This window comes from Vipera ursinii (assembly GCF_947247035.1).
Source record: "Vipera ursinii genome assembly, chromosome: 5".
Lineage (NCBI taxonomy): Eukaryota > Metazoa > Chordata > Lepidosauria > Squamata > Viperidae > Vipera > Vipera ursinii.
Genome location: NC_139518.1, coordinates 87,976,963 through 88,004,842, shown reverse-complemented (window position 1 = coordinate 88,004,842; position 27,880 = coordinate 87,976,963). Strand labels below are relative to the sequence as shown.

The 27,880-nt window shown below is 39.4% G+C and overlaps 1 protein-coding gene across 2 annotated transcripts in view; it reads right to left on the bottom strand.

Annotated features, from left to right (window-relative positions):
* Positions 1-27,389, bottom strand: part of PAX2 (paired box 2) — a 188,312-nt gene extending 160,923 nt beyond the window's left edge. For both annotated transcript variants that reach the window (XM_083364655.1, XM_083364654.1), the window contains exons 1-3: positions 27,311-27,389; positions 24,453-24,621; positions 23,526-23,723 (exon numbers count right to left, since the gene is read on the bottom strand). In XM_083364655.1, coding sequence (XP_083220781.1) covers positions 23,526-23,723; positions 24,453-24,621; positions 27,311-27,353 — 410 coding nt within the window. In that variant the 5' untranslated portion in view covers positions 27,354-27,389. The remainder of the gene's footprint in view (positions 1-23,525; positions 23,724-24,452; positions 24,622-27,310) is intronic.
* Positions 27,390-27,880: the final 491 nt, after the last annotated feature.

Genomic DNA, 27,880 nt, shown 5'->3' with positions numbered 1-27,880 from the left:
TTTTATGACAGATAACTGACCAAGAATAAATGGATAACCTGGAATGAAAGAATCCTAAATTTTTAAGGATCCATTTAGGATCATCAAGTTGAATTGCTGTTTGGTGCAGGAATCCAGATTTATAAATATCTGACCTCAGTCACAAAACATTTCAACTCTGTCTCTGATCTCAAGTTGACTTTGGTAAAATTTATTGGAAGATTTAACATATTTTCTCATAGATTAAGCAGAGACCAAAGTTTCTTACTTTTTATATAATACAAATATGTTAACCAACTCAGCAAGGCAAGGATATTCGAGATATAAAAGCCAATTTGCTCTAATGGTTAAGGGACCAGGCTAGAAAGCTGAAGCCCATGAGTTTTATTCTCACCTTAGCCATGAAAGTTAGCTGGATGACCTTCGGCCGGCCACTGGTTTTTGTTTTTGGGAAAATAGGAGGAGGAAGGTATGTTGGATATGTTCTCTATCTTGAATTATTTGTAAAAATAACTAAGGTAGGATGCAAATAAATAAACTCAACAACTTAACAACTTTGTTAATACCCATTATTTTATCTATCTCTTGTTTCCCCTTCTCTTTCATCCCCTACCCTGGTTCACCAATAGCTGAATCTATACAACACTTCTTTCGAACTATATTCAGCTTGCCTGATGACAGGAACTGAGATCCATGGAAGTTTAGATGATAATAAATATGTAACTTGATTAACCTGATGAAATATTCCTGCTGTTTCAATCCATAGCGGGAGTGCCACATTTGTGGCTTTTGTTAAAAACTTATGAGGATTATGCAGTGGATGAAGATGACCATTTTCATTGCAAATAAGTAAACAAGACAGGATATACATTATAAAAGTCAGAGCCAATGCATGGATTTTTGTATGCATGTAGGTGATAGCTTTTTTTCCTCTCCTGTGCCATGAGCATGTACCTATCTTCTGCTAATGGAGAAATTCTACCACTCTGTCCCTCTTGAGAATTCTACAGATAAAGGGAACAACATAAAGAGGCTTCACAAACCTCTTTGCTATTTATGTTTCTTCTCACACATCCACAGAAAGAAAGAAAAATATGGCTATCTTAGTACCTAGCCAGCCTACTTACTATTATGTCTTTTGAAGAATGACTAACACATTTTAGTACATCTTCTTTCCCCCTCAATCCTTGCCAATCAGCTCTGCTTCCTTCTAAAAGAGATACTCATTCCTTTTCATTTTCTTTCATTTGCATATAGCTACATTAGCTTAATTGGCTTGACATTTCCAAATATTTCCCACTTTCCCTTTCTTTTTGTGTTTAATCATATTATTTAATCATATTATTTTAAAAATATAATGTTATAAGCACTTTTTACAGGTAAAGAATTTAAATGAGTTTTAGAACTCCTGCATCAGTTTCTACGAAACTAGTACATTTAATAGCAACATTATTTCTTTAAATTTTGTTTCGTTTTCATGAAAAATAGAGCAAATGATGTTTGTTTTACAGTATGCCTATAAAATCTGGCGTGCTTATTTGGTTCAGACAGGCCTGAAAATTTAATACTAAAAAAATACAAGATCAAATAAACATTACTGAAGTTTCTTTATATTTTTATGCAACATAATTGAAAGGGATACTTTTATATTATTTTTTCTGAAGTTAATTCCAGGTCAAAGTGATCAGGCTGGGCTGACTCTGCACTGATATAAAGCAAGTTGGATTGTTTCAGAGCTAAGGGTAGAGCTGGATTTCTACCCTAATTCCTAGTGTTCATCTGGATAAGAATTCCCAGATTAAGTCTTAGGCTTCCCTCTGTCTGAGAACTGGATCAAGCTTTGCATGGCATTATCAAGGGTTATATGAGAGGAGGCATATGCTATGGGCCACCAAAAAGAAGTTGGTGGCTAATGACAGACACTTTTTGCACTGTGTTGTAGATCAGGGGTCCCCAATACCTGGGCTGCATGAGTGATGGCCAAGTTCATGCGTGTGACAAGCTCCACTTGCACAAGTGGCAGGCAAGCGTGCCCATGCACAAAGCTCCACTCGCACAAACAGAGGGTGCTTGAGCAGAGCAAAACTCCACCTCCATGAATGGAGGCCACTTGCATGCAAAGCTCCATTTGCACAAATGGAGTTTTGTGCTCAAGCCCTCTCTGCTCACATGAATGGAGCTTTGCACATGAGCACAAGCACCCTCCATTCAATTGCCCTCCACTCACACAAGTGCAGCTTCGTGCATGAGGGCAAGTGCCCACCGCTCACATGAGTGGAGCTTTGCACATGACTGACTGTAAGCACCCTCCACTTTCACACGAAGCTCCATTTGGCAAATAAGAGGTGCATGCATCCCCTGCTTGCACCAATGGAGCTGTGTGCACTTGTGTGCATCTGCCACTCACACACACACCCATGCCCGCAAAGACAGAAAAGTTGGGGACCGCTGTTGTAGATAGTATTTTGACAGCAAAACTGAATGTAATAGCATACAATTACCTTTATTTGCCCACTTAGCCTCTTCTCTTCCTTTTCAATATGATGCATTTTTTCTAGTTTTAATCTTGAATATGCACAATTTTACCAGGAAAACCCCATTTTCTCCACCAATCAGTACTCTTTGTCAACATGGCCAATGTCTAACACAGAAAACTTGGCAGGAAATGCAGATGGACCTACTAACAGAAGGAAATTCTGCTGAATCTTACTTTTATTTTGCACATTAAACATCTCATTGTGCGGTTTCTTCAAGAAAATTGGCAATGAAAATGAACAAGAATAAAAAATGTATGAGGTTCTCTTTAATATGAATAGTGTACAGTTATCATTTATCAGATACACAGACTAGCTTGGCCTTTTCAAATAGCTTAATCCTTTGAATGAATTGCTTTTACACTTTTCCTCCAAAATTTGTGAGTGAGGGTGCTCACATTTTGGGCTGGCACTTCAAAGCCAACTGTCCCATCTTGGCATGCTACAGAAGCCCTGCAAAACTAAAAACTCCCACAACTGCATAGAAGCTTACATTTCCAGAATACAGAATAACAGTGTTGGAAGGGACTCCTGTTATTGAACCACCACCACCACCCCTGTTCAGGCAGAAGAGATAGATAACTAACACTATCAGCAAGACCTTCAATGTCTGGAATCATCCACAATTAAGACATGGTTCATCCAACAATTACAGTCTCAGTATGCCAAAGCTAATCATTTTGCATGGCATAATAAGTCATAAACCCAAATAACAAAACCTGGTTCTCGAGATTGGTGTGAACCCCCTGAAAATATTGGGGAGTTGATACCAGCACTCCTGAAATATTTGTCACTTGGTAGTAATTATTAGATGTCCAAATGGGAAGTAGGTTTAATAATTGTATTTAACATTTAAGTCATGTATACAAACTAATCTTAATATAGATTTACGTGAAATAAATAAAATTTGAATTTTTGTTCCAATACAACTTACATTTATAGTCCAATGAATAGGGCAATTTTCATTGGACTATAAATCCCATCTATTATACAAATATGTCATGGCTCACAAAGAACTTTGTTTGGTTGCTAGAAAACATTTGCTTTTTCATGCAAAGGAGAAAGTATTTTCCAATAGAAATTTTCTTTCTGGAATTAAAATAATCCAGAAATACCCACAAATTAAAGAATTCAAATGTAATGTTTGCAGTAAAACTTTCACAGAATGCAACTTACACTACAGATATCAAGCATATTCATATTCAGTTCCATATTCAAGGAATTCTCATTAAAATTGGCCAGCTGATAGTTCCCTATGTCCCCATATAGAAGGGGTCTGTTCTGTTCCAATCTTTTTCTTCCTTTCAACTCTATCAGTATTTGTGGCAGAACTATTCACATTCTCCATCTGCAGGTATTTCCACTTGGCGTGGTGGTTTAGGCATGGGTGATGGTACATATACCCCAGGTGCAAGACTTTCCTTAAGCCTGACCTTCCCTCTTGGGGCTCTTTCTTTCCTTCTGAATCTCCTTAAAGTTCACTTTCATAACAGACCCACCACTTTGCATTACTACCCCTTCATGACTCTGATCTTACTGCTCCCAGTCACCTGCCATAGTACATATATTTCTTGCAATTACAAGAAAACTCAGTTGTGCAAGGAGACCAAACAAGGTTATCTATAACTACACAATATCTATAATATATGAATTATAGATTAGAAGCCATCTTGTTGTATTAGAATGATAAAAACAGTAGTTTTATAATAAGAATATATTGGCAAATAGTATTGTGCATCCTTTTACTTTCTTGCTTTCCTTGTCTCTTATTAATATATATATGACTTTTAGTATTACATGTAATTTGGACTTGTTATTATTGGCCTCTCTACACCTAAACATACTCTTTTCTAGAAGCCTATTAAGAATGTAAATTTGAAAAGTGAGGGTGATTAGAGGGTACAAAAGCTTCATATGAAATAGTGATACACATTCAAATTTTTAGATGTAGCCTCCGTACAGCAAAGAATTCATCGCTAGGTAAATGTCTTTCTTTTTAGCTTCCTTGCAACTGGAGCATCTCATTCTTAGGATTTAGGTCAATAGAGTTTTTAATAATTATTATTAATTATTATTAGGAATCAGTTTCTTGGAAATTTGAGACAGAAAACACAAGAAATATAGTGGCTAATAAGTGTGGTAGTCTTAACAAAGATAAAAAAGAGAAACAAAACCCCTTAGCCTGGCCTAACTCTCCTCAAAGGAAAAATCTATTCCCATCAATGAACTTGCTTCCACTTCACAAAATTGTTTTGCCATTTTTGTCCTCTCTCACCTAAAGAAAACATTAAGTGTAACCCTTCCAGACACCAAAGTGTTGCCCACTCTATGATATGTGAAAAAAATAATATGACTATTTCTAAAAGTAACAGACTGATGATTATGGCATATTGCATTGTTTACTATTGAATTGTTAACCAATAAATAAAGATACACTGAAGCACATTATTATTAATATTAGCATTCTGAATCATCTGGTTCGTGTACAACACTTTTATGAAGTCCCATTATATCAAAAACCCCGTTTGCTGTCTATCTATTCATTGTCCAAAAATATGTCTCTGAAAACTGTATCATGCATGTTTCCTCTGCCTTCTAATTTATACTGCTTGGTTTTCTTCCTCATGTCTTTCTAACACACTCACATCACTCAGGGTGGCTTTATTCTTTTCAAAAGGTTGATAAAAGCCAATTTCAGACAATGATTCATAGCATCTTACAGCCTCACCCGGTGATTGTTGAGGCAATAGAAAAGCCATCTTCATTACAAAATAGGGCCCCACAGTGATGTCTATGTGATACTAGAAGGTTTGGATTTGGACAAGGACAAGGTAAGCAAACCTTTTTGTATATTCACCTTGTATTCTTACTTAAAAATTGGGGAAAAATACTTTGACCAACTGGAGAAGAAGAAATAGAGTATTTTAGTTTGTAAGGTAAAGTTATTCAGAAAGAAAATTATATGTGTTCATTAAAATGGGAGGTTGGTGGAGAAAGAAGCATGCTCCACAACATTCAATGTGAAAGAATTACATATTAATTATTTTTAGGGAAAATTTGCAGCTACAGTATCCATTTACAAGAAAGCAAATTCTGAAAAGCAAAAAACTGACAATTTTGATCTTACCCAGTTCACAGAACAGCAACCTTTCCAGCCTGTCCTTGTGTGAGTTTAATTATTTTTAATGTGGATTACCTGGAAATCGAAGTGCAGCTAATACACATTTATGAGAAAGAAAAGTAGCTGTTTAAATTGGGGAAAGTCTTGGTAAAAACTAAGTTCTGGGGAGGCAGAGACTGGTAGAGTTTACCCATAAAACAGCCCAGGTATGATTAGAGGTGGACAACTTTGAAAAAGGTGGAGACAGAAGCATTTGCAGGATCAAAAGCAACACTGCACCACTGTTCTCCCTCTTGCCTCGCCTGGAGATGACTTCTGAGGAAGGCATAGTTACTTTATTAGGCCTCTGTGATATCATTATGTGATATTGTCCTTGGGGGGTGAAGGGAGAAGAAGTGAAAGGGTTTAGAACAGAGGTCCCCAACCTTTTGGGCACCAGGGACCAGTGTCGTGAAGAAAAGATTTTCCGTGGACCAGAGGGGGTGTGGTTTCGCATACTGCCTGCATCCTGTGCATGGGGCTTTGCTTGTTTGTGCGGCCCAGTTGCTGGCATGCTGCGAACCGGTGCTGGTCCATGGACTGGGGGTTGGGGACCCCTGGTTTAGAAGAAATCTGCTCTCTTGCCTGCTTTCCAATTTGCAGCAATATTCCCATATTTGAAATGAAGAGTCAAGCTTGCATTCTACTTAGCTAAATTCTAGATAAGAAGATGGAAACTGAAACCAGAAAATCACCTCTGTTCCTATCTCTAATGCTACTTTGAAATTGTTCATATTGATTTGTGGTATGTCAGACTCTTTCTTTATCAGTGTAAATTTTCATAGTTTCCTAGCAAAAAGCAGGAAGTGTTGTACGTACATCATTGTGAAATAAACCCAGTTATGATGGAGAATCAATTATTTATTTATTTAATTTGTTTGCTCCCTATCTCACTGTGAAGTGCCTATTATGATGTGTCTGATTTTGTTCTGAAGTCAGAAAAGGAAGTATACTTATCCTAAACTGCAACATGCAAAATTATCCTCCATATTGTCTGTAAATCTCAGTTTAAGAGCAGAGTTTCTCTTTAGGGTACTCTTTGCAGACAGGTGAAAAAAATCACTGGTTGGGCTCTGATTGCCTTGCATAGAACTCTTGTAGCATGACTTTCCTACTTAGAAAAGGACTGACTTTACTTAGTTGCACAGATTGTTCATTCAAGAATTCTGAAGACTTCTGAAGGAATGATCAGATAAAAACTGAATAATAGGGAGAGAAAGAAACTTAGAAAGGATCCACCTTAACTAATCAGTCAATAAAAAGAGACGGTGAGAAATTGTTATTTTTAGACTTTCATGATTCTGTTAATGTAATTTTATAACAAGGTAGAATTAGCTTATGTTGCCATGTTTCCTGTTTAATTTACTTAGGAGGCTGACAAGACATATATGGTCCTCACTAAGAGGTTACAGGACATCAGTCTCTGCATGTTTGAGCATTGGGAGCAACAGAAATAGCCATCTTGCTTGCAACCATGGCCAGCACCCTTTAAAAGACACTAACTTTGCTAACCCGGAAATCAACAGGAAAAATAAACTAGATCTTAGAAAGTTATTAACAGATTAGGGTCCAGATAAAATTGAATACTGAAATTTTTACAATGAGATTTTGGAATCAAGTATAAAGAATAGCTTCCTAATCAAATAGACTACGTTTTAGTTTTTGCAAGACATAACAAAAATAAATATCTGCATAATTTGAAAAACTGGGCACTAGAGGGGAATAAAGGTATTAAGTAAACGTAAAATATGCAAACCTCCAAAATGATGCAAAAGGTTATAATACTAAAAGACTTTTGAAAAATGGAGTCAGAAATTAGTAGTCACAATATCAACAATGTCAGTAATTATGCTTGCTTTTACAGATAGACTTTCTATAAGATGTTATTGAAGAAATGACAGATATAGAACAAATTTTAGCTGACAAGATACAGAGGGTATTGAAAGTGAATTCTCAACTTTCAAGCCAAAAGAATGACTTGGAAAATGATGTTTCACTGGATCTACAAAAGAAACTGGCCAGGGTTTTAAAATTTAAAAGGAAATACAAAGAAATGAAGAGAAATCAAGTCCTACAACAACATTTGAATGAACTAAGATTAAGACTATTAGAAGTATAAGGAAGGGAGATAAATTTGGTTTATTTGATCAAGGTTAAAACAAGAAATAATGTTACTTCTGGCAACCCTTTATAGGATTTCTGCTGACACCAGGACTGAAAAGATGATGTGTTATAGATTTGCCTAAAGATGGGAAATGGGATGAAGAGATCATTGTTGGTAATGTTAGAAGGGGTGAAGAGTCACTAAATTTGTATTCCTTTTCTTTTTATTATATTTGTACTTTCTCTTTCTTCTCCTCTCCTTCTTTTTTCTTTGTCCTTGCATCTTTTACTCTATTAATTTTAGTTATATTAGATTTACTATTATTATCAATGTGTGGGTGTGCATGTAATATGTATATGTATATATGAGTATAGGGACATGGTGGCTCAGTGGGTTAGGATGCTGAGCTTGTCAATCAGAAGGTTGGCAGTTTGGCAGGTCGAATCCCGAGTGAGCACCTGTTACTTGTCCCAGCTTCTGCCAACCTAGCAGTTCGAAAGCACGTAAAAATGCAAGTAGAAAAATAGGGACCACTACGGTGGGAAGGTAACAGCATTCCATGTGCCTTTGGCGTCTAGTCATGCCGGCCCCATGACCACGGAGACATCCTTGGACAAGCGCTGGCTCTTCAGCTTTGAAACGGAGATGAGCACTGGCCCCTAGAGTCGAAAACGACTAGCACACATGTGCGGGGGAACCTTTACCTTTATATATGAGTATATATGTGTGTGTACATTTCATTCATTTCTATGTTTGATTCAAACTCTTGATTATGAATTGTGGAGTATTAAGCAGTTGCTTTAGGATTATTTGCTCACATAAAAAAGGAAAATAATGCTGTTTGTGTCCTTTCTATGGACAATATATTGTCTGTAGAGTTGAAATAGATTCTTCTATTGCTGAAGAACAAGCACATGACATCTGCATAGTTTAAGGTCATATTATGGTCTTAACCTTTTTTTAATGTAGCAATAATTTTATGCATATTTTCTTCTTTTAACTTGTTACAACTTGTGCATTTGTCAATAGAAAAATAAACAATTAATTTAGCAAATGCTGGTGTACATCAGAGAACATATGCTACTCTGGAGGATTATTCTCCTGTAGCCACCTTTTGCCTGCACTTGAAGTTGCAATGGCAGTCATGTGAAGACCTTTGAGAATTTCCAGAAGCTGAGTGTGCTGTCACCTTTTTCAGGAGAAAAAACATTATTTCATTTGTGTAGGCTAACTTGCTAAGGTAGTGTTTCTTAACTGTTTCATAAAAAGCTTCCCCTCTTTCCACCCTATTTTGGAAAATGAATATAACAGGATAAAACAGGAGAATGTCTTTTTTTAGACATATAAGGACAAAAAATATATAATCAATAAAGTTTTTGAAAGACACAGATAAAATAATGAAAATGTGGAAGGAGAAATGCTCTGGATTTTGTGCCAGAGTGACAGCATACCTTATAGCTTTTAGCTTTGTTAGATAGTAGTGCAATCACACCTTTCTTATTCATATCATTCACAGTCACAGCTAATTCCCCCACTTGCTGAGATTGTATTTTCCACTGATAAAATGATTCAGATTTGTCCACAAAAAAGCAACTGCAACAGCTGAAGAGCATCTGTACTATTACTGAAGTAGTAGTCTGAGAAAAAATGCCCTGAGGCTCAGCTAAAAAAATATATCACTAAATTGTTTCTCAAACAAATTGTACTCGACTCAAGGAGAAGGGCTCTGGGTACAATTCACAAAGGCAAATTCAACACTGTGCTCACATGAATCTAAGGACACAGAGCAATAGCTGTTTCTTGAGCCCATGTTCCAAGTTAGAAGACACATATCCAACCACACAAACAGGTAGCCAGACTAAAGTCTATCTCTTAATCTGGCAGGTGTCTTCGAAATGATGGCATTTCATATATTTTCTAACATCTGCACAAACAAGACACCAAACAACTTGAGGACGAATGGCTTCCCTGATGAAATGCAGCTTTTTAAAGGTGCAAATGAGTGCTGTATCCCCACTAAGTCCCCTGTGTCTATGTGCAAATAGACACTGTTCTTCAGTGCACAGAGCCTCTGGTCCATTCTCCATTATAGTTTCCAGCAATGACTCCCTTCCATGGTCCACCAGCATCCAACTCTCTTGTTGTCCTTTTCACAGCAACAAGAGCTCTTGTTACAAAGTTATTGATTGGTTTTCCTGCAGACAGATGGGCTTGTCAACGTCTGCTCCCCCCTCCTGTGGAATCTGCCTGTGTATGGGCTGATTGTGCCTCTCCAGGGGATAAGGTTGCAATGGGAGACCACCCTCTATGCAGCATCCTTCACACAGGCCACCGACTGTAATAAATAGAGCTGGACTGAGTGATAATAAAAGCAATTGAGGGGGTTACCTTTGCAGGCCTAAGATTTATATCTTCTCATATTTGAAGTGATTGTTTTATTGAGTTCTCCATTTGGTTAGGATGCTATATATTTATTTATTTTGTTATGGATTTTTGTTGTGCTGCCTAGCCTTGTTTCATTTCTCTGATGGGATTGTGAAAAGAAGTGGTATCCTTTGGAAATGAGCTCTTTAAGGAGGGCTGTTTATATACTGAACATCCTTTCCCCCTCTCTTACCTACAGTGACTCTAGCTGAGGTCCTGGCAGAAATAGTGTGATCATTAAAGAAACATAAACTGTGTGAACACACAGGAGCGGGAGATGCCTTACAGCAGAAAGGAGAAGTATTCTGTTTACTTGGAGGGAAAAAAATAAAGCAAAGCAAAAGATGCATGTTCAAGTGCTTGGAAAGAAATATCCATCCTAGGCAAGAAATACTGCAATTAATGAAAAAATATCATTCAGTAAAGGGCTAAAAATGGTCAGGAAAGCTTTCTTAACATTTTCCTCTGACACCCATATAAAGAGAGGTATGATGAAACACAAATATTCCATGTGCTACAAAGACATTACTAGAAAACAACCAGGGATCTTCTTACTTGCTTAGGAATCTTTATGTCACTGATTATGTCAACACTGTTTAGCTAAAGCAACCTCTGTATCAAACCACTGACCATACTTGTGGATACATCTTGTGGACATATGGAATCAAAACTGGTCATATCATTAAGACTTCAGTTTGAAGAACAGTGCATTAGCTATTAACATTGCAAACTTTTCTTACATGCATAATATTGATTAAACATTTCTTTTCCAAGAAATTTTTTTCCAATCTGTAGTAGTTCAAGAATAATTTCCTTAATTTTTGCTCCTTGTTTAAAATGTAATACCTTTATTACTGATGCTGAAACAATGTATTTAACAATGTATTTAACAATGTATAAACAGTTAACTTTACTATTGTACCATTATATGCAAAGGTGAATGAGATTCCATTTCATCACTGTTATGGCAGAGAACATAGATACTGCCTGTTCAATCTTGTCAGAGACTACTTATATAGCAGTGAGAGAGACTGTCAAGTGTTAACCTCCTATCTCTGGGACAGCACAAAACAATGCCGGCATAGCATTTGCAACTCCACTGCCAATCCATATCCTGTTTCTATTGTGTCCATTCTGAATCAGATGATGAGATCTGATTTGCAACCCTGCATTTGTGGGAGACAAGATTGTTGGTTTTCTTCTCTGACTTTGCTACCTCCTGTTTCAGCAGGTGATCAGTCTGCTGGGAAAACATCCACCAGTCAAGGGCATTGCAGCAGGAATGGGGAAAGTTAAATTTCTGGATTCTGCATGGATGATTGGTCTCCTTTTCCTCATAGAACCCATTTGGCCACATCCCAAGTAAAAATGAAACAATGGGTACTAAAGAAACCAGTGAGAAAACACCAAGGCTGAAATAATTCCAGAAACTGACAATAAGTACAAATACACTATATATTCTTACTCAGATGAAATAATGAAGCTTTGCTCTGTTCTGCTCTGCTCTCAGTTGTTGGTGTTGGAAAGAAGATGGAATCAAACTAGAAAGTTCTGGAGACCTTGGAGTCCTAGTGGACGATCACTTGACTATGAGCCAGCACTGTGCAGCAGCAACCAAAAAAGCTAAGAAAATCTTGGGTTGTATAAACAGAGGCATAGAATCAAGATCACAAGAAGTACTATTACCGTTTTATAAAGCCCTAGTAAGACCACACCTAGAATACTGCAGCCAATTTTGGTCATCATATCACAAAAAAGATGTTGAGAGTTTGAAAAAAAAAATCAAAGAAGAGCAACTAAGATGATCAGGGGCCTGGAGAATAAAACTTACCAAGAACGGCTACGGGATTTGGGTCTGGCCAGTTTAAGGCAAAGAAGAAATAGGGGAGACATGATAGCAGTGTTCCAGTACCTGAGGGGCTGTCACAAGGCAGAGGGGGACAGGTTGTTCACCAAAGCACCAGAGGGAAGAACAAGAAACAATGGTTGGAAACTGACCAAAGAAAGAAGCAACCTAGAACTAAGAAGAAATTTCCTGACAGTGAGGAGAATCAACCAGTGGAACAGCTTGCCTCCGGAGATTGTGGTCTCCCCATCACTAGAGATTTTTAAGAAGAGACTAGACATCCACCTGTTTGAGATGATATAGGTTCTCCTGCTTGAGCAGGGGGCTGGACTAGAAGACCTCCAAGCTCCTTTCCAGCTCTATTCTATTCTCTATTCTCTTCTCTAAAGTGTCAAAGCAACTCCAGAAACAACGAGCTAATGGAGAAGATAAAGGCTGGAAGAAAAATAGTGAAGGCTGGAAGAGTGTGGTATATACCACACTCTGTATACAACACACCAGAATTTATACATCCTAAGGTTGCCATTGAATGATATTGGAAGTGAGAAAATGTTTGTACTGACATAACTAATGAAAATTTATGGTTGATTTATTCATGGATTAGGGATGAGACAAGAGAAAGATTAGAGTTTGATTGTCCCATGGTTACTTCCAAGTATGGACCTGGCCCCAAAATATGACCCTATGCACTGAAACATCTTTTTGCCTTTGAATCCTAAGTGTTGCCTTCACAGTCCTATTAATTATGGTTTACATGCAAAACCACTTGTTCTTGTTACTCTCTATCTCCTGGCCAATGAATGAACTTAGGAGATAGGGCAATTATATTCCCCCTGTTCTCTATCTTCAATACTATCTATAATGTTTAAACCTTCTTGATGTCCCTTCCATTTTTCTTTAAACTAAAAATACTCAGGCTTCTCTTTGCTCTCATTATTGGGAAGGAGTTCTAAGTCCCTGATAATATTGTTCTTATGCACATCTTTTCTAGTTTTATTGGTGTTTTTTTTAGCAATGTATTGTATTGACATTAAAGATAACATTATAATTCTATTTTTATTTCCATTTCTTCCTAATTTGAAATGGATTTAGAAAAAAAGTATCAAGAGCTAAGCAATTGATTTTAAATTACTGAAGACTAGAGAAAAATCTCAAGAGAATATCTCGGCCAATTGCTCAAAATATATAACACTTTACAAACTGGCATTGCTTTTGGCTGATGGACATGGGGCAGGAAAAAATATGCAGGGAAGTTGCTATGAATACTTTGCAAAAAAAACAGAATTTAAGGACAAGTGAAAAAATGCTGAAATGAAGAGAACTTCAGAGGAACAGAGTTTAGTAACCAGGAAATTCTGGGAAAAGGGAGAACTGAGGAAGAGATGAAAGCATACAAATCCTCTGTAAGTCCTATCAATTACATATTTGCAATACTAGAAGAAACACAAGCAAGCTCAAGATGCAGGTAGACATCAAACTACACCTAGTTCATCATGCTTGCTCCTGCCCTCTGCTACTGACTACTTCATAGTGGTACATTTCTACAAAGATGTGTAACTGGCCTTTTTACAACTGATTCAAAACCACTGTGGTTAAAATAACTACATAACAGCAGATTTTAATTCTGGATTGTGGCGGTATAAGAAATATGAAAAATAAATGAATAAACTTCCAGCATAATTTCCTATTCTCTTTAAAGGTAAATAAAATACAGAAAGTTTTTTAAGTTTTTTAAAAGAGATAACTCCGTTTTCCCACTGTTAGTTTTTCAACATCTGTCAATACTGTATTCATGAATCAGTGATGCCACTTTCTAATCCCCAACACTATTTAAGCAATATTTTGATGCACATCAGGAACTCTTGGCTTTGAAACCTATTAGAATTAATCATTAGGTCAAACCTTTACACTCTTTTCTTTAAATACATGAGGTATTAAAAAAAGAACTCACATTATTCCTCAACGAACCCTTTTTAAATATAAACCCAAATCATTCAAACTTTCTTCATACTTTTCCCCTAAGCAGCCCTTTTCTAAAAATATTTATCAGATTGAATTAATGCAAAAGCCCCAAAACTTTTGGTAAGTAAAATTTATTGTAGGAAAGCTAAAAGGGCTATTGTGAAAAAATTTCAATGACTGCCACATATCTCAAGCTATCTCTGTTTATGGCGGAAGTAGTGTTCAAATTCCTCCTCCTCTTTCTCCCACTTACAAAAAACTAGAAGCAACTCCACCTGCTTCTTGTTTTGGAAACCACCTCTGAAAGCCTGAATTGACTGTCAGACCTATTTTCCCCTGCCTAAAATGCAGTATCCAATTATGCACAATATTTGGGTGCCAGCAGAAGGTGTCTTCCTAGGCACATTTGCTTTGTGTGTGCTGTGGGAATTTTCATAGGGAAAACAGAAAAAGCACTTCCTGCCATCCTATCCATGTATAAAATATTACTCAACCAATGGAAAGTATTTCATTTAGTCCAATAAAAATCATGTTTTTTTTCAAGTGTTGTACCAGCGTCTATTAACATGGCAATTAAGATTATTGGGTAGGAGGTGGGGAGACTGCTTAGAGCCAGGTATAAGGGAAGCTGACTTTGATTACAAAATTTCTTTAGTTTTCTAAAGCTAAAGGCAAATAACTGATGAGAAATAGTTTATGTTGAAAAACCTTGGAGAAAAAGTGTTTGAACATGTTCAGACCCAAGTCTTTGTTTCTTCTTATGATTTTATTTTTCTTTTCTTTTCTTTAACTTTTCTTGTAAATCTATAGACAAGAGTTGCTTTATTACTGAATTTTTAATTCCACATTACTTGCTGATTTTTCTTCACTTTTGTATATGTATTTTTATTATTTAGATGGGAAAGTTCTTATTTAAAATTAGTGAGAAATTTAGCAAGGAGAATAGTTCAATTATGTTTTCTAATTGACTTTAAGAACTGTACCTATAAGATACCATGAAAAAGTTATTTAGTGGGGATTTTAAGTACTGGAGCACATAACACCAGAAATGTTACTAGAAGGAAAAATCATGAAACTGCATCTCACTTGCTTTGGCCTTGTTATGCTGGAAAAAGCAATTATGTTTGGAAGAATCAGTGGTAAAAGGAAACCAGGCCACCAAAGAACACCATCACAGGACATTATCAAAGCTGACACCAACCAGAGCGTAGAACAGGAGTCTTCAAACTTGGCCCTTTTATGACTTGTGGACTTCAACTCCCAGAATTCCCAGCCAACGTGCTTGGCTGAGGAATTCTGGGAGTTGAAGTCCATAAGTCATAAAAGGGCCATGTTTGAAGACATCTGGCATAGAAAAACTCAAAAAAGTAATGCAAGATCAGAAGATGTGGAGAGACCTGGCCCATGAAACAGCCAAGACTCTGACTCGACTGAATAGATAACATCATCATCAGAGGGGATTTTAAAGTGACTGTAGTTTGTTGGATCCAGTATGTATTACTGTTGTGAGATATTGTTGTCACATAAAACAAGAATAACCTAAATGGAATTCCTTAGGAAAATCTGCATACCTTTATCTTAGAACTTGCTCTTGTGGATCTGGAATTCTTCACTTCCAGGAATGAAGGAGGAATGCCAAAAAAAATTCAGAACAAGCCCCCTGCTGGGTGAAACTGAGTAAAGCACTTTATCTGGAATAGTTAATTGATGCCTTCATAATTTAGGTCCTGCTTAAAACAGTCATACCTATAAATAGAAAATTCTTCCAAAACTTCACATATTTTGCAACTCAATATGTTTAAAACCTAAACCTGTGCTTGTTGGCAAATAATGACATAGAATTTTTTAAAAAGTTCTTTAGCTGTTAAAAACGTATCTGGCACTGTTTTCCCTTGTTCTATTCTCGGAAGATTATTTTTATTGTTAAGGAGATTATTTTTATTGTCTTGTGTTTGATTTTCAGATATCAGCTAGATCCTTTATTCCAAAATTCATGTCCACTGTCTGCAATCGCTTTGAGAAGAAATATTTGGAGATAAAATAGCACAGAATAACTTTTGCAAAAGCTCCCAGATATTCTTAGTATTTGTGAAACTTTTCTCCTGAACCTGTTTGTACTTATTTTTCTCACAGCTTTCACTTTCAGTCCTGATTCTAAGACTACTGTAAATGCTTTGCCAATAATGTATAATTGGCAAGAACAGACTAAAAAGAATGCCTCCTGAATTAGGAGTTCTGCTTGCAAATTACTTTGACCTGTACTGAGTAGTCAGGACAAGCATCACCAAACTTCAAGCCTGGATCTTTTTAAAACTGTCAGTAATTTTATGTAAAGAAAAATAAAGATATTAATTTATTGAGTAAAAATTATATTCCACCTGACAACTGTCATAATTTTCAAGACAAAATATCCACAGAAAAAAGAGGAGAAAAGAACTTTTAAAAATTAAAATAGAAAAACACAAAATCAATGAATACCATAAAAAACTACTGTTAAAAGCAACCTAGTGGTGGACTTCCTTCTCTATTAAGATACAGCCCCCAATGAACTCTATAAACTCAGCACGAGGCCATTTAACAGTGCTGTGTGGTACTGCATTGTCCTCATACAGCCAAAAAGGTAAGAGTTTAAAATATCAGCTTTTAAAGTTTTTATGGAATTTTGCAAGTGTGCTTTTGAATTATGTCTCATTAGTTAAATGTTTTCAGTTGGAATGTATATGTATCTGCCTGGAAGCATTATTTAAAAGAAAATGAAAATATATAAAGTATATTTTAATACATTAGTAAATAAAACCAAGGGCAATAAGCAATTAGCAGCATTTCTTCCAAGGGAAAAAAGCAGTAAAAGACTGGCAGATAGAATATACCAAGTGCCAGGGGAAGCCTCTAAGATGTGAGCCTTCCCAGAAAAGTTAGCCTTCTTTGCACTTTAGATTTTGAACATTATATGAACTGGAAGCATATAGGGAATAAACTAGGAAATACAAAAAGAATTTTTTCTCTCGGGTTTTCAAATATTTGTAACTAGCTCTCGGATGCCCTCAAAAGCTAACAGTTAAGGGATAGTTCTTCACTCCTCAAGCTATTTCAACCAATTGCACACAACAACAGGCCTAACAACTAGCTGTCCAGATTCTCCTTAAATAGCTTGGATGAAAGTGAAACTACATTTCATCTTAAGATTGTTTACCTAATGTTAAGCTGAAACGACCTGCTTACCATAAAGAACACTAGGCAGCCATTTTCTGTATCACAACCTTTAGAGTTTATTTATTTTGTTCTTTTCAATAATTCATCATAAAGCATTTTTTCCATGCCATAGCATGCTGGTTTCTCATTTTTGAAAGTGCTTAGTTAGTTTCCTCCCTAAGCTATATTGCCGAATTGGACATATATGATGGGGCTAATGCCAGATTCACATTATACTGCTATACATGCAATCTAAGATTTTATTAGCATGTTGCTGCAATTGTTATTTTCAGCCTTGAACCCCAAGTGATGGCTTGGATTTTCTGCTTTGATCCAGTAGGATGCCTTGAGCCTTTCATAAGCATCTATTCCAAGGTTTTGTTTAATAGCTAATTTGAAGAAGAGGTTTGTAAATTATGAAAGCTACATCACTAATTATAATTTTAGCTGATTTTACAAAATGAATTATTCTATTGCTGTTTGGATTCTTCATTAATAAAGGCTACATAATGAAGACATGTATGAGTAAAATTGCAATTTATGATTACTTAATAAGAAGTCCCATTGAATTCAGTGGAATTTACTTCTGAGGCAACAGAGATAAAAACTGCTGTGGAAGCCTCTTAGTTGCTAGTAAAATGTAAATCATTTTCTAAAGTCACTAACCATTTCTAGTAATAGACCTATGTAAGTAAATTTGCAGATATATTATTTTATAATCTATCGCACCAAATCAATAGCATTATCTACCCATGAATTTAGCCTTCAAGTTACATCTGTGCATCTGTGTCAAAGTCTGAAGAGTTTTTGGCCACCCTGGGGTGCTTCACAGACAACAAATGGTGGTTTTGACATAATGGGATTTAACATAAAAGTGTTGTACATGAACAGGATGATTGAGAACGCTAATATTAATAATAATGTGCTTCAGTGTATCTTTACTTATTAGTTAACAATTAAATAGTAAATAATGCAATATGCCATAATCATCAGTCTGTTACTTTTAGAAATAGTCATATTATTTTTTTCATATAGTCAAACTATCATAGAGTGGGCAACATTTTGGTGTCTGGAAGGGTTACACTTAATGTTTTCTTTTAAGTGAGAGAGGACAAAAATGGCAAAACAATTTTGTGAAGTGGAAGCAAGTTCACTGATGGGAATAGATTTTTCCTTTGAGGAGAATTAGGGCCAGGCTAAGGGGTTTTGTTTCTCTTTTTTATCTTTGTTAAGCCTACCACACTTATTAGCCACTATATTTTTTCTGTCTATATTTTTGTCTCAAATTTCCAAGAAACTGACTCATAATAATTTTCAGTAACTGCACAGCTAAAATGCAATTTCAACTTCAGCAATATGATTCAAAAGAGCTCCTGGAGCTAAGAAAAGAAGGAAGGGAAGGGAAGGGAAGGGAAGGGAAGGGAAGGGAAGGGAAGGGAAGGAAAGGAAAGGAAAGGAAAGGAAAGGAAAGGAAAGGAAAGGAAAGGAAAGGAAAGGAAAGGAAAGGAAAGGAAAGGAAAGGAAAGGAAAGGAAAGGAGAGGAAAGGAAAATCTTGCACAGATTGCCCACCTCTAACTTAAGAAATACCATTTTAGAAGAAAAAAAAGAATTTCTTTCTTGCACCAAACCAAAAATCTTCCATATTACTTTTGTATGGATCGCATACAATTGCCACATAGGTTTCATTCTAAGTCAGAAATGTTCCAAAGAAGATAAAAAGAAAATGAGTATTTTGGCTAGTTTTTAGGCAAATGTGTATCTCCCCACTATAGGAAAGTTCTTTACAATGTTTTGGCGATTGTGAAACAGCTGTGTTGGATTCTATCAAGCAACAAATGTTGAATGATACAGATGCACATAAAAATAAACACAAATTTCAAAGTAGTTACATGAATATTATTATTATGCCTACTCCCGTGCTTTTAATAATGTAATCTGCAAAAAAAGAGAGATAAGGTTCCACTTTCAACTACAAATTAAACTGCTGTTAAAAGCCAAATTACAATGTATAGTTCCAAAGCATGTAACTCTACTTGAATCAGGGCTAGTCATGCAAAATTTTCTGCAGGAAGAATAGCAATCACTTCCACCTCTGCAGTCTAGAGAGATCATGTCCAGCCCAAATACTTTCATTCTTAAAGGGGAAAAATTGCATAAAGACTTTTTCTCCTTCCTAGTAGTTCACAAGAATACATAAAGGTTGAATTAAAGCACGGTTTCTTAACTTTCATGCTCCTGAAAATCAGCCACCTGTGATACCACCTGGGTCATTCTGCCCTACCCTTGCTTAAGGAATCCTTATACTTTTGAAAATTCCCAAACAAATCTAGTGTTTAGAAGCTCAGAAAAAGACATTGTGGATAGATCTTAAGATTCATATAAACAGCTGCAGTGAAACAAGATGAAAGACACCCAAGTGAGAGAAATTCATCCACTCATAAAAATTATACAGATATTGAAAATCTACACATAACTTCTATAAATTAGTGTTCCAGCTATTTAAAGGACTGAAATGACATTCTTGCTATTTTCAATCTATAGGGGTGAAATTCTTTTGTATCATATTGTTTGTATCATATTGCCTGTGTAACCATAAAATCTGCCTTCTTTTGCTATACTGTAATTTTCCACCTAGTTTTTGACAAATAAGTAATCACCAGTAGCTGCCCTTTTCAGCAAACTGATTCTTCCTCCAAGTATCCGGACACATCATTTGATAACTCACACATTCAACTACATTTTTGTATCATCAGAAAATTCCCCCAAGTTTCTCTTAATATAAAAAATCATGACATGGAAAGGTCTGAATGCTGTTAACTTCTTTCTAGAAAGACACTTCCATGTTTCAGAAGATTTTGCTTTGTGATATTCCTATGTCAGTGCCTCCAGTTGGACTAATTTTACCTGAGCTGACACATTTTCCATATATATCTCATTAATGCATTTATTCAACTCTCTTTTTATTCATCCACTGCCTGAAAAATAAGGAACAAAGTTGGCAAAGAAACTGTCAACCATGCAGCAAAGAGAATAAAGTGGCCAGAGGTACTTGGAGTACTTATTGTCAAAGAATTTATATTGTATCTAGACAAATAGGAATGAGATGAAAGGAAGCATCTTAGCCAGTTTTGCATTCTTTTTCTTTGAAAAAAGGAAGGAGGGAAGGGGAAATAAAAGTACTAAATGAGCAAAACCAAATAATAGCTGTTTTAAAGGTATGGGGCAATGTTGGAAAGTTTCCCTTAACATATCCTATTGTAATGTAGCCATATTAGTGGCAGCTTGGAGTAGTAGTACTATTCAAAATTCAGTATTTAATGTTTAATTTAAATTTCTGTGCCATTTAAACCATTGAATCTAACAGTCTACTTAGTGAAGGAATCCACATTAAAGCATAGCAGATTCTGAGCTTTAAAACATCTAGCAAATAGCAGACTACCACTTCTCTGGATCACCAGATCTATTCACGTGACTTTTAAATCCAGAAGGTCTGTAAAAATAAGATTACACTGAAGCTGGAGGTAAACATTAAGAGTAATAATTCAGAATGTCATACCATTTATGAGATTCAAGACATTGAATGCAAAACTTAGTACTGACATATCACTTCCCATTATTGTTTATATAACTTTATTTGACTATTTGACAATTAGAAAAAGAGAAAGAGAAAATTAAGAAATGTCCAAATATAAATTTTCAGGCAAGATGGAAAAAATAAAGTTTTTTTCTATAATTTTTTTTTTGTTTATAAGTCTATATGGTATATATAGGTATGAATCAATTATTGGCCCTAATCCCAATATTTATCAATTTAGAGAGAGAACTATTTACTTCTTTTTAATTTCCAACAACATAATTTCAAGAGTTCTGTTTTCTGTCATGACAAATTGAGCAACTTCTTTCATTGATTTTAGAGATCAAAGAAATGCACACACACATGCCACACAATACATGTATGTATGTATTCACCAAATCAGCTTTATAATTATCTATATAAAGACTATCTTCTTTCTAGTTTAATTTTAGAAACTTCAAATATTGATTCTAGTATCCCTCAGAAATACTGGCTTAGATTTAATGACAAAATACTGCCCAATGCATCATATTTACCTTATTTCAGGAATAGATTAGGTAATGGGTAGAAAAGTCAAGGCTTCCCAGTTAACTGAGACCAATTGAATCCTGATTCTTGATGGCTGCCTTGGGCTTATAGGAACAATTTGTGGCATTTACTTTTTATGTTTCCACATGCCTGGTGTTGGCTGCTGCACTTTATCTAAAAAAATTTTGCTACTCCAGTGAATTGCCATCTAGTCAACATTTAAAGGTAGCTAGCATCGTTCTAGAGATAAACATACAATGACCAAGTCATGAAATATTACAGTACAGATCCATGCAAGGCTACCTGACACAGATAAAGGTCTATCCTTTGATAAAATTATCTGTTATAGCAAAGGATCCTCCCACTATACTGAATGTGGTCTTTATTACACTACGGTATAATGCTAAGGTATCTCTCTGAGAAAAACTCTTGGAGAGAGGTTAAATTACCTACTTCTCCCCTTCCCTCCCCCCCCAACCCAGGACAGCTTTCCCACTTGAGCAAATGCCTGAAGTGGCTCTTCACCTTTTCTGCAGTAGCCCAAGAAAATATTTGAGGAGTGGCATCTCCCTTTTCCCAGAAACCTGGTTCTGAGGTCTAAGCCCCCCCCCCACAGTTCTTTTTTGAGGACCAACTGCTTCTCAAGAGGCTCCAATGTTACTTCTATTATTTCCATCCCTGAGACAGGTAGAGCCTCCCTTTCTTTAAAGAAGGTTCATAATTAGTCAGCCAGTCTGAACGCACTCTGTTCATAACCTAATGACCATTTTAATATTGATAGCACACACTGGGGTAATTTGGTGGGATAACATAGCCATATATTACAAAGAAACACCACATTGAAGAGGCACCTCTTTGCACCAAGGGAGGCTCCCTTCTTAATTTAACCTGTTATTTTCAGATGATATGGAATTATTCCACATTGTTTTCTAAACTATAAAAAGCCACTGAGATTTCCAGTTTACAAATGTCTATTTGTAAGAACAAAGAACAACCTTTTTAAATAAATTAAGACCCCATTATTTCTATACTTTTGATGCACATTGCTTCATTCCTTAAAATAAATTTCCTATTTATTATGTAACTAATGGGCTAAACAGCTGTTGAAGTGGATAGATCAGCTGTTGTGTCTGTCTGAATCAAAGTATCTTTATAGGGCCACTATTTTGACACCGACATTTATAATATAGCATACTTGCAGCAGCTGCTCATTCTACAATTCACTGCCGATAATACCTAAATCTCAGTTTTTGCATTCAAAAAAATATCCATGTAGATTGTTACAGAAATCCCTTCCTAAAGGATCATGAAGCTTAAAGTTTGGAAGTGTTTAATATCTATGAAAAGTGCTAAATTTAAAAGTCAAACAAATATGCAGCCTGCATTTGTTCAGTAACAGCTCAGCATTTGTGAGAATGGGTGACATCTCCCACTTTTCAAGCATTGCTAATTATGTGTCTGTCCAAAGGACCATTCTGTGGATCCCCCCCCCCCCATTTGTTTCTCTTCCAGGCCAGTCAGTGCACAGAATAGAGTAGACTACAGCACTACTCTGTTCTTTCTATGGGGCATTTTTGTACATCTGCCTGGCACAGGTGACACAATTCCTTTCTCAACATCACCTTGTAAAGCGCATGGAAGTCTAAATTACTGCCATTGTCTCGATCAGTCCCAAGCATGTGATTTCAGTCCCAGTGAAGGTGGGGAAGCTGTGGATGCAGGTCTGGCCAAATACTGTAGAGCAGCAGACCCACCCCAAGGCTTTGGTCAATAGGGCTTTTGCTATGGCGGGAGAGAGTGAATGCTCAGACAGCCAAAGCAGCAAGCAACCAGCAACGATTCTGTTCTCTTCCAGATCTGGACCAACAATCACAGCACAAGGGCTTCAAACACGCGCTATGCTGGTAGCCACCCCAATTCTTTGTCCCCCTTGCCTGGCCCCAAGCCCCACAGAGGCTCTCCCTATTCTGGCCGGAGGAGGAAGTCGCTCAGGCAAATCACCAGCAGGGATTCATCCTACCTCCTTGGTCTTTCTTTCGGGCAGACCTGCGGTTCCAAGGAGGCGAAGAACCGGGCGGCTTTGACCCAGGGTTCCCCTGCCCGCCCTTCGCCTTCGGTGGCAAGACCTCCGCCGATTCGATCCAAAGGCCGCGCTCCAGTGGAACGGGCATGGGGCAGCCGTCCGGAGGGTCCTGCGGGAGGGCAAAACGTAGTGACTTACCGGTTGATGGAGGAGACGCTAGGGACCGTGTCGTTGTCGCAGATGCCCTCGGCCAGGAGCCGGTCGCGAATCTCCCAGGCGAACATGGTGGGGTTCTGCCTTTTGTATTCTGCGATTTTATCCACCACTTTCGGAGTAGCGACCTTCGGCTTGGAGCCCCCGATCACGCCGGGCTTGATGCTCCCGGTCTCGTAATACCTGCGGGGGGCAGAGCCTGGCTCAGCGGCGCTCCCACAGCCGCATCTCGGTCCCCGCCGCAGCCCCGCCAGCACCTCGCGACACCCCCCCCCCCGCTCTCCTGCCCGGGCCACGATTCGAAGGCCCGGCTCCCCCGCCTTCACTCTCGGCCACTCTCGCCTTGCCCGGGCCGACCAGGCCCCAGTTGGGCCCAAGAGGCTGAGGCCGGAAAGGGACCGAGGTCAGAGAGTGCCGCCTGGCCTTCGGGGACTCTTCTTCTCCGGCCTCGGGCCCGGCTCTGCCCCCCGGCCGTCGGTCTCTTTGGCGGCCCCGGCTGGCCGGCTGGCGTGCAGTGGCCCGGTGGCCTCTGCGCCCCACTCCCATCCTAGCTGAGCTCTGCCGAAGGTGGCGGCGGCGGCGGCGCGCGGCCGGGTTCCTGCTGACCTGCGGCTGGAGAGAAAGCAGGGCCCGGCCTGGCTTAGCTGGGAAGCGGGGAGGGGATGCTTGCCGGCTGGTCTCACCGCAAGCGGGGCGGCGCTCGGTTTGTTCCCGGGCTCGTCGGGCTTTTCCCCCTCTTTGCGAACCCACCGCAGGTCCCTGTGTCGAGACAGGCCAGACAAAAGAAACGGCAGGAAGGAGCGGGGTGGGGGCTCGCCGGGCCCGGGCAGGGCGAGGGGCCCCGAGGGGCAGCCGAGTAGCAGACCTCCCCCTCCCGCCGCCGCCGCCGCGTGCCCGCCCGCCCGCTCATACCTGCCCAGGATCTTGCTGACACAGCCGTGGCTGACCCGTAGCTGCCGGGAGATGTCGCAAGGCCGCACGCCCTGGTGAGCCAGCTCCACGATCCTCTGCCGCACCACGTCCGGTAGGGGCCTGCCGTTCACAAACACCCCCCCGAGCTGGTTGACACCCCCGTGCCCTGCTGGGGAGAGAGAACGGAAAGACAGAAAAGCAGGCGAGCGGGGCGGGGAGGGGGGGAAAAACGAGAGAAAGGCATTAGTCGGGGCAGTTCGGCGGAGTTGGAAGCCGGATTGGGGGGGGTGGTGTCACTCTGCCAGTACTTCTGGACCCAAGAGTGGGGCAACGTCCCTTTGCCGCGAAGCAGAAAGAGGGTCGCTTAAGGCAGACCCTCTTTCCAGTCTGGGGGCGCTTCTCCTTCTCCTCGGCCTTCCTGCTTTGCCCTCAGTGTCGTGCAGCCGGGCGAGAGTCAGGCTGCCAGGTGGGAGCCGCGAGCTGGTCGAGAGAATCAACTCTTTGGAAAACGAAACCCAAAGACTCATTTTCCCGTTAATGAAATGTTTCTCCTTTATTTCCTAAATGCTTTTCTATCAGCCACTACTACTGTCGTTGCTGTTAATATAACTCTTATTACATTACCTCTCGTCGTTGTTAATATTACTCTTATTATATTACCTCTCGTTTTCCGGAAATTTTTTTCCAGATATTAAACCAACCGGCGGCGATGGTTTGATTTCATTTGATTTTAAGCCTTTTTGGAACATTCTAAAACATTCTCTTCAGACAGCCCTCAACATCTTTTGATTATCTAGTTATAATCTAATAGGATTGAGATGGAGAAGCAAGAATTTCAGGAAGGCCATTTGAATCCGACTTTACTGGTGCCCAGTACTGAGAAGCGGAGCCCCTTCTCTTCCCCGTTTCTTTTCTTTTGATTATTCAACTCAGTTAACCCCACGACCTCCATTTCAGCTGATCTCCTCCGAATGAAATCTGCCGCTCTGCTTCTCTGGAAGGGTAGCGGATCCCAAGGCGGTTTCGGTCTCCAGCGATCTTAGTGGCGAGGAGAGAGGGCCAAGCAGGTGGATCAAAAAGAAACCTCGTCTCTCTCTCTCCCCCCCCCCCCCTTTGTGATACTGACTTCTGGACTCTGAACTTAGTGGAAACTCTTCTTGCGCTCTATCGATCCCAATCCTTTGGTAAATTAAGGTTTTTCATCTCCTTTTTTAGCGGCAGCCGTTCAAGGATGCTGAACCGTCATCCTTGCGTCCGGTTAGTGCTATTTTATTAGCATATACTGGAACACGAATGTGCTTCGCCCCTCATCAACTGCCACGGTTTTGTGCTAAGTGTCAGTGAAGTGGAAGTCGGTGGGAATTTTGGATCGCTTTCCTTGCCTCCTTCCCTCCTTCTCCTCCCCTCTCCTCTTGAAGTATCTGCTTATTTCCTTCATTTATCTGATTTGCCTTTTGCAGATGTTGCCTCTAAAGTTACAAGCTGGCAAGCAATTTCTCCAAGACCTCAATTCTGAATAATTCAAAGCACCTTTGATAACTCACATTACAGAGTATTAAAAGGCAACAGATGCAAAAAGATCACGGAATTAATAATTCAGAATATTGCACCTGTTTTTTCCTAACCAGAGCATTGCACCTTGCAGTTCACTTTCTTGGTTTCTAACCATATTTCTGTCCTTGACCTTTCTTTGTATTGAATGCAAGATATACTTCATAGGAAGCAAATTTCCTCCATTAGAAAAAAAATGTAGAATGTGCTAAAGATAATGAATCACTTTGTTTTAGTTTTAGTTTAGTTCCAACCTGAAAATAGGTCTGCAAATCTGATCTAATTTCCAACTGAATTAAAGCTAGAACTAGTCAGTTTTGTTCCTTAAGTGATGGACAAGACATGAGGTGAGGTAAGTCATTGTATATAATCTGTTTTTTAAAAACTCATGGAAAATTTCAGAAAAAATAAAGTTTCCCAACCTTAAAAAATGCGTTCTGTTGGTATAAAATGTCCTCTCAGATTCTCCAACCTCAAAATATTTTTAAATCTTAACAGATCAATTTTCGTTTCTTTTTAAAGTCTCTTGTTAGCTAAGGCATACTAAAAGCCAAGGATGTAGAAAGTTAGCTTGTTATATACTGCTTAAGCCTTGTTGCAATCGCCTGTTCTATTTTTATTTGAAAGCTCAAAATCTGAAACTGATTCTCCCTTTGGTTTTTGTTTTTTAAATACAGTAATGCGGGGGGGGGGGAGCAAGGGAAATGGCGTGACGGAGATTTTGGATTCCCCCCCCCCTTTGCCTCGCACCTTTATTTCTTACGAATCAACATAATTCCTGCATTCTATGAGTTCTAAGCTGCAGGGCAAGGTTGGAAAAAAAAATCTGAACCAAAAACAAAATCGGTCACGCACCCAGATTTCCATAAATGCGGCATACTTTAATATTTTCGACCTTGAAATATGGTTCCCCCCCCCCCCCAAGAAATAAACGCATATAAATCGCCGTTTGTTCCTCCGCCGGGGCGGCCTTCGGAGTAGCGAAGGAAAGGTCGAGGAGGCAGCAAGTCTGCCACTTCGACTCCCCGCACGCCGGAGCCTTGCCGCGGGCATTCCGGGAGACCTCTTCGGAACCAAGACTTCCCGGGGGAAATTGTAAAGGAGCCGCGCCGGCTTCAGGACCGGGAGTTCCCCGAGTCCTCACTGCCTTTTTGGCATATCCAAGCGGCGAGCGGTTTTCACCTCGGCGGGGCGGACGGGCCCCAGCAGGAATACCGTGGAAAACAGAAACCCGAACTTTCTACTGGGCAGCGGGATTCAGGAGAGGATAGCCGGGCGGGGAAAGGAAGGCTGCGGCCGGTACTCACGGTGCATCGCGGAGAAGGGGTCTGCTTTGCAGTGCATATCCATGGGGAGGCACAGGAAAGGGAAGAAATCGGCTGAAGCCGCCGTTTCGCTCGAAGGTTCGATTTCAGGACTTGGGGGAGAATCAGAAGAACAAGCCGTGGAAGCCCGGCCGGCGGGCCGCGGGGAGCCTCCTTGCCCTCAGCCCGCTGCTGGCCGAGCGAACTGGAGAGCAAGAGGAAGTTGTGCCCGCTGCAGCGTTCACACGATCTCTGCCTGGCTGCTTAAGGGGGACCCGAAGCAAGGCATGGCGGGGTCCCTGTAAGGTGGGGGCGTCGGCGGCTCTCCTTCCCGGGCCGGGTCGGCTCTGCTGAAGTTGGCGCGCTGCGGCCAGCCCCGGCACGCGGGCGCTCCCTCCCCAGGCAGCCTTCTCCGCCTCCGTAGCTCCAGGTTCCTTGGTGACGGCGGAGGACTCCTTCTGCTCTGGCCAGACTTTTGGCCTCCTCCTCCCCCTCTTGCCTTCCTGGCGGGTTTGCGCCAAGGTGGGGATGTGCTTGCCACGAGCTTTGCCTGGAGAATGGAGCCGCCGCCGC